At 42.0% G+C, this 7,873-nt stretch overlaps 1 protein-coding gene across 1 annotated transcript in view; it reads left to right on the plus strand.

The window, feature by feature from the left end:
- Positions 1-7,873, plus strand: part of LOC122556201 (glutamate-rich protein 6-like) — a 67,882-nt gene that overhangs the window by 48,923 nt on the left and 11,086 nt on the right. Inside the window, exons 11-12 of the mRNA XM_043702749.1 lie at positions 2,932-2,999; positions 6,790-6,929. Coding sequence (XP_043558684.1) covers positions 2,932-2,999; positions 6,790-6,929 — 208 coding nt within the window. The remainder of the gene's footprint in view (positions 1-2,931; positions 3,000-6,789; positions 6,930-7,873) is intronic.

The raw sequence follows: 7,873 nt of genomic DNA on the forward strand, positions 1-7,873 counted from the left end.
TGCAACATTTAAGAGGCATTTGGATGGGTATATGAATAGGAAGGGTTCGGAGGGATATGGGCTGGGTGCTGGCAGGTGGGACTAGATTGGGTTGGGATATCTGGTCGGCATGGACGGGTTGGACCGCAGGGTCTGTTTCCATGCTGTACATGTCTATGACTCTATGAAGATCCAGGGCAAAGCAGCCCGCTTGATTGGCACCACATCCATATGCATCCACTCCCTCCACCCCGACACTCAGTAGCAGCAGTGTGTACTATCTACAAGATGCACTGCAGAGATTCACCAAACATCCTCAGACAGCACCTTCCAAACCGATGACCACTTCCATCTTGGCCAAGGGCAGCAGATATATGGGAACACCAGCACCTTCAAATTCCCCTCCAAGCCACTCACCATCTTACTTGGAAATACATCGCTGTTCCTTCACTGTTGCTGAGTCAAAGTCCTGGAATTCCCTCCCTAGGGGCATTGTGAGTCAATCCACAGCAGGTGGACTGCATTAGCTCAAAAAGGCAGTTCACCACCACTTTCTCAAGGGCAACTAGGAACGGGCAATAAATGCTGACCCAGCCAGCAATGCCTACATGCCACAAAATGAATGAATAAATAAATAAATAAATCTGTGTACCTGCATACCTAGATCCCTCTGCAGATTCCTTAGGGTTCTGCCATTCACTGTGTAATTTTCACCTGTACTTGACCTTCCAAAATGCATCACCTCACATTTATCTGGATTAAATTCCATCTGCCATTTTTCTGCCCCTGCCTCTAACTGATCTATATCCTGCTGTATCCTCTGACATTATTCCTCACAATCTTTCTATTGTCCACAGACCTACTAATGAGACCAGCTGTGTTCTCCTCCAAATCATTTATGTAGAAGCTATATTTCCTTTTGTCAAAAAAGCATGAAATAGTTGTCTCATTACATGGATTGCCAGAGTCAATTGCTAGAAGATGACATTAGATGACTACTCAATCACAACTGTCTAATGAATTTGCATTTTGAAGCCTCATTTTCTTTCTTTTTGAGTATAGGTTAGTCCATCCCCAATTGGTTTAATTTTCATAAAATGACTCAGGAAAGAATTGTAATCCCCACATAGAAGACAGGAAAATAATTGAACTAATGTACCAAAGTAACTCAGTTTCCATCCCATCATACATTCTGAGTTTACATTTGCACAACTCCCTGTTTTTTCAAATATTCCTTAGAATTAAAGATAAAAGCTTATACCAGTTTTGAAAGCAAAATGATTTGGAGCATTGTACAAATAAACATTGAAAGAACTGCAGATGTGTAAATCAAAGATAAAATAGAAATTACTGGAAAAGCTCAGCAGGTCTGGCAGCATCTATGGAGGGAATTCAGGGTTAACATTTTGGGTTGAGTGACCCTTCATCAGAACAGCCTTTTCTCTGAGAAAGGGTCACTCGACCTGAAATATTAACCCTGAATTCTCTCCACAGATGCTGCCAGACCCACTGAGCTTTTCCAGCAATTTCTATTTTCGTCTTGGAGCATTATACAATCTCTGAGGTAAAGCCGAGGAAATGCTACAGCATCACCACTGGTGGGAGGTATTTGTTATAGAGGACAAATGGAGAAAAGTTATGATCCAAAATGTGGTATATTGGTGAAACCGAGCAGAGGCTACAGCAACGGATGAATGGGCACCGCACAATAATCAATGGGCAGGATTGTTCCCTTTCAGTTGGAGAACATTTCAGCAGTCCAGGACATTCGACCTCGGACCTTTGGGTGACCATCCTCCAAGGCAGACTTTGGAACAGACAATAGGGAAAAGTGGCCGAGAAAAGGCTGATAGCTAAGTTCAATACCCATGGACAAGACCTCAACCGGGACCTTGGATTCATGTCACACTACAGGTGACCCCATTACACTGTGCACACACCCAGACACTCCTACACACACGCACACATACATATATAAGTTTGTGGGGTGAATTTATACTTGCAGAGTTACGTTGTACTTTGCTTAAAAACTGCATGAATCCACATAAGATTCTGTTAATTAATTATTTAGATTAGAATCAGTCGAAACATTATGGCCCAGACAGCAGCACAGAGGGGTGCTAACACCTTCAATACATTATCTAGGCTGACACCAATTGTTTAAGTTCACTTGACAATGTAACTTTTAAAAAACGTTTTGCAATTTTCCGATGAAAGAAGTGAAACTATCATGGTCATTCTAACAGATGAGAGACTTAACAAACAATCAAGGTAATTTTCAATGTATAATTTCAGTTACATCACAATGTAAACTTTTGCTATAAATTCTGTGTCCTACAATTGTGTACGCCACAACCACCTGATGAAACAGCAGTGCTCTGAAAGCTAGTGCTTCCAATTAAAACTATTGGACTATAACCTGGTGTTGTGTGATTTTTAACTTTGTACACCCCAATCTCCAACACCAGCATCTCCAAATCACCCAAAGTATAACAACTGAAGTCAGGCTTAGACTCAAAATAATGTGCAAACAAGATGTTTAAATATTATATTATTGCCTACTCCAGCAGACCGTGCTTTAATCCAAATAAATTTCATCAATTTTATTGTTACTGTATATTTTTGTTATGTCACTTGATGAAATTAAGGGGAATTCAAGCTTCTAAGAAAAAATGTGCAAAATGTTTATTTCAGCTACACATTAAGGGTAAGTTTTAAAGCCAATGGTTCCCTTGCTGAGGAAGGCTAATGAAGGAGGGTCATACCGGACTCCAAACGTTTACTCAGTTTCTCTGTCCACAAATGCTGCTGAGTTTCTGCAGCACTTCCTACTTTTTCATAATTTCAGATTCCCAGCATCAGCAGTATTCTCTTTCTGTTCCTTTGTGCGGGGGTGCTTTGCCAGGCCACGTTAGCTCTCAGCGCACTTGTACTTCTGTGATGTTTTACCAGGTTACGTGACAGAGAAATGGAAAAATACATGAAAAAGGCAAAAGAAAGTCAGCTCAAAGTGTCTGCCGGTATGTTTCCCTCCTATAGTTCAGAGTTTCATTTGACTTTCCTTATATGTTTTGTTTATGTAATTTTACTTTGTGTCTCCTAGAAAATGGATCATGGACTTGGGCATTCTTGGGCATACCAGCACATGTTGAGGATTGTTTAACGGGCAGGGTTAATTGGGATAAACAAGACATTTCGGGTTGGTAAGCTGTAACGAGTGGGATCATTACTGAGGCCTCAACTATTTATAACCTCTGGTGTGGAGGTGCCAGTGTTAGACCGGGCTGGACAAAATCAGAAGTCACACGACACCAAGTTATAGTCCAACAGGTTTGTTTGTAATCACAGTCATAGGTCACTTCGCCGGACAAAGGAGCAGTGCTCCATAAGCTTGTGATTTCAAATAAACCATTTATTTGCGTGGGTTTCCTCCCACAGCTCAAAGACAGACAGGTCAGATGAATTGGCCATGCTAAATTGCCCATAATGTTAGGTGCAGTAGTCAGAGGGAAATGGATCTGAGTGGGTTACTCTTCGGAGGGTCGGTGTGGACCTGTTGGGCCGAAGGGTCTGTTTCCAAACTAAGGAATCTAATCTAACTTAATGACTTAATGGAGTTGAGAAGAATGAGAGATGACTGTGATGAAACCTAGAATATTTTTGGAGAGCTTGGCAGAGTGGACACGGAGAAGCTATTTCCCCTTGTGGTAGAATCTAGAACCAGATGGCATCATCTCAGAGAAAGAGGTTCCCCATTTAAGACAGAGATGCAGAGAACACCCTTCGCTCACAGACGTGTTATGACACAGAAGAAGGTCATTTGGTCCACCATGCCGGTATCTGCTTAAAAATTGAGCATCATGACCTTGTGCCAATCTCCTGCTTTTGCCCCATACCCCAACATATTATTTTTCTCCAGATATTCAACCAATGTCCTCTTGAATGCCTAAATTGAATTTCCGTCCACCACCTTACCAGGTAATGCATTCCATTCTCTTGCTGGGTGAACAAGCTTTTCCTCGCTTCAGCCTTGCTTCGTTTGCAGGTCACTTTAAATTCATGTGTTTTCTTGTTGCTTTTGCGAGCGGGAGCAGTTTCTCCATATCCAGCCCGCTCATGATTTTGAAAACCTCAATCAGATCTCCTTTCAGCCTTCTTCTCTCCAAGGAGAACAGTCCCATCTTCCTCAATCTATCCTCATCACTGAAGCTCCTCATCCTTGGAGCCATTCCTGTAAATTGCTTCTGCACTTTCTCTGATTTCTTTCACAAAATATGATGCCCACACCAGAACTGGACTCAATACTCCAGCTGAGGCCTAACAAGTGTATTGTACAAGCTCTGTATCACCTCCTTGCTTTTGTATTTTATGGCCCTATTAGTAAAGCCAAGAGTACTGTATCCTTTACTTACTGCTGCCTCTACCTGTCCTGCCGCTTATGGTGATATGTCTACATACACATCCAGGTCTCTCTGCTCCTTCACCCTCTTAGAACTGCACACTGACATTGCATTGTCTTTCAATGGTCTTCCCACCAAAATGCATCACTCCTACATCTCTGCAGTGAATCTCAGCTGCCACCTATTTACCCACTCCACCAAACTGTCAATGTCCTTTTGGATATATGAATGAATGAATGGTTGAATGGATGGGAATGAATGAATGGATGAATTCATGTGAAATACAGCAAAATACAATGAAAAGCTTTCATTTGTCCCCATTGTCCTCCTTACAGTTTGCAGTTCTACCAAATTTGTGTTATCTGCAAACTTTGAAATTGGCCCCAACACACCCAAGTTCTAGATTATTAATATACATTAGGAAAACAAAGGTCTAAATTTGACCCCTAGGAAACTCTATGACAAACTGTCTTTCAACACCCCCCGCCCCCCCACCGCCAAAAAAATCCATTGACCATTCCCTCTGTTTCCTCAGAGAGCTGATGAAGCTGACTGATGAAGTATATGCGAGGCTGAGGTTTTACTCAGTGAAGGAATCCTGGAATATGTGGTGATGAGGGTTTATCAGATCTGCCACAATCTCATTGTCGGGCAGAGCAGAGCCAATGGGCTAAATGGCCTGTCAGTGCTGCTCCTTATTATGGTCTTGCCAGTCTGAGAATAATTTATGTAACTTTGCTGACAATGCAGAGACAGGTGGGACAGTAATCTGTGAGGCAGACACAAAGAGGCTTCACAGCAGTTGTGGTGGGCAATACTGTGGCAGGTGGGCCAAATGGTCTCCTGCTGCTCTGTAACAATCCTGTTATTCTGAGATGGAGTCGAAGATGAGGAATACATTTTGTGAGAAATAGAATACCAGAATGTTTGTTTTGAAATAATGAGAAACTTTTAAAATTAGATTTTCACAGAGACACGGGCATACTTTTACTAGAACCATAGTAAAAGTGAGCAAAAAGGAAATTTGGAAATCTAAAGTAGAAGAGTAAGGGACAATCGCTCCAATTGTATAGGGCTTTGGTGCAAACACACATGGAATATTGTACAGTTTGGTTATATTATTGAAGGATAGAGATGCTTAACTAGGGGCTGTACAGTGATGGCATACTAGATTGATTCCTGGGTGAGATTATCAAGAGTCATGGGTCATACAGAGCGGAAACAGACCCTTCGGTCCAACCAGTCCATGCCGAATATAATCCCAAACTAAACTAGTCCCACTTGCCGCTCCTGACACATATCCCTCCAAACCTTTCCTTTTTTTTGTACTTATCTAAATGTCTTTTAAACATTGTAATTTACCCACATCCACCATTCCCTCAGGAAGTTCATTCCACATGCGAACCTCTGTGTACAAAAATTATCCCTCATGTCTTTTTTAAATCTCTCCTCTCACCTTAAAACTGTGCCCCCTAAGTCTTGAAATTCCCCATCCTAGGGAAAAGACAATTACCATTAAGTCTATCTATACCCCTCATTATTTTACAAAACTTCTATGTGGTCGCCTCTAAATCTCCCTTGACAGCAGGTGTGATGAGCAGTACTGTGGCAGATGGGCCAAATGGACTCCCATTGCTCTGTAGCAATTCTGTTATTCTGAGATGGAGTACAGGATGGGGAATTCACTTCATTTGAAAGAATAGAAAACCACAATCCAGTCTAAATCAAAGCTTCTATATCCAACCACATCCTGATAAATCTCTCGTGAACCCTCTCCAGTTTAATAATATCCTTCCTACAACTGGGCGACCAGAACTGGACACAGTAATCCAGAAGAGGCTTCACCAATGTCCTATACAACCTCAACATGACATCCCAACTCCTGTACACAAAGGACCGAGCAATGAAGGCAAGTGTGCTAAATACCTTTTTAATCACTCTGTCTATATGTGATGCAAACTTCAAAGAATTATGTACGTGAACCCCAAGTCCCTCTGTTTTCTAACACTACCCAAGGCCATACCATTAAATTTTTTTAAAATTCACTCATGAGACATGGGTATCACTAGCTGAGCCAGCATTTATTGCCTATCCCTACTTGCCCATGAGAAGGTGGGGGTGAGTTGCGTTCTTGAACAGCTGCAGTCCATGTGCTGTAGGTACACCCTTAATACCTTTAGTGAGAGAATACCAAGGTTTTGACCCAGTGACAGTAAAGGAATAGCAATATATTTCCAAGTCAGGATGGTGAGAGGCTTGGAGGGAACCTGAAGGTGGTGGTGTTCCCATATATCAGCTGCCCTTGTCTGCCTACATGTTGCATGTTTGAAAATGTTAGCAGTTTATGAATTCTCTATCATTGCTTTTCTCTCTCTGTTTCTCACCTCACCCTCTGCCATGTTCAATCCAGGGCCAAAGAAACTGACTACAATTACTTTTCAGTTATCCACGTCACTGGATTTCGTAACCTTAAAAGAAGTGAAAGGTGAAGGTGAAAATTGGGATAACATTTTCACGGAGTCAAGGGATGACTCATTCAGTTGGCACAAGGTACGTGTTGTCATTATAATTTTGTCAGTTTTATCACCTGACTGTTTATTACATAGATTCTAGATTAGAGCGGTGCTGGAAAAGCACAGCAGTTCAGGCAGCATCCGAGGAGCAGGCTGCTTGAACTGATGTGCGTTTCCAGCACCACTCTAATCTAGAATCTGGTTTCCAGCATCTGCAGTCCTTGTTTTTACCTACCTGTTTATTACGTAGGACTACATAGAATATACAAGATAAAGATTTTAGACCCTTCAATCCAACTGGCCCAATCCAGTGCTTATACGCCTTATCAGCAATACTCTTTGTCAATCCCTTTCTGGATAACCTTCTAAACCAGACTACATTGAATGTACGTGTTAGAGGAATAGAGTCTCACAATAATGCAACACTGTTAGGTTTAACTTCATACATTCAAAATACATGACAATGTGGTCAACTCTGAAATAGCCTAGTTTGCCATCCAATTCACTGCCATTTGGGAATGGGCAACGAATGCTGGCCTTGCCAGTGACACCCACACAGTGAAAAAATTGGAAAAAATAGAGAGTTTCCGATGAATCTGTCTGTTAGTCATATGTTTCCAAAGCCAGAAAGCACAGATGGAAAACAAGGAAAAGACCCAAGTCGCAAGATCGTACAGCATCTGTTTAGGGTGATTTTTTTTATTTCAAAAATATACTTTATTCATTAAATAATTTGACAGTCTGCTCAGGGAACCGTTCCATAGGATCCACCCTCTCCTTTTCCCGAAGGGTCTCAAGGACACTACATGCTGACCACTTCCTGATGGATTTGTGGTCAAAGGTGTTTTTCTTCATAAACTTCTCCACAAAGGACAGGTGATACGGAACGGTCCAACTACTCGGAGCGTTCCACGGCAGCGAGGCCAGGCCCATCCTTCGCAACACCGGGGACAGGTAGAACCTCAGTACGCAGTGACACTT

Source organism: Chiloscyllium plagiosum, chromosome 13, assembly GCF_004010195.1.
Source record: "Chiloscyllium plagiosum isolate BGI_BamShark_2017 chromosome 13, ASM401019v2, whole genome shotgun sequence".
Lineage (NCBI taxonomy): Eukaryota > Metazoa > Chordata > Chondrichthyes > Orectolobiformes > Hemiscylliidae > Chiloscyllium > Chiloscyllium plagiosum.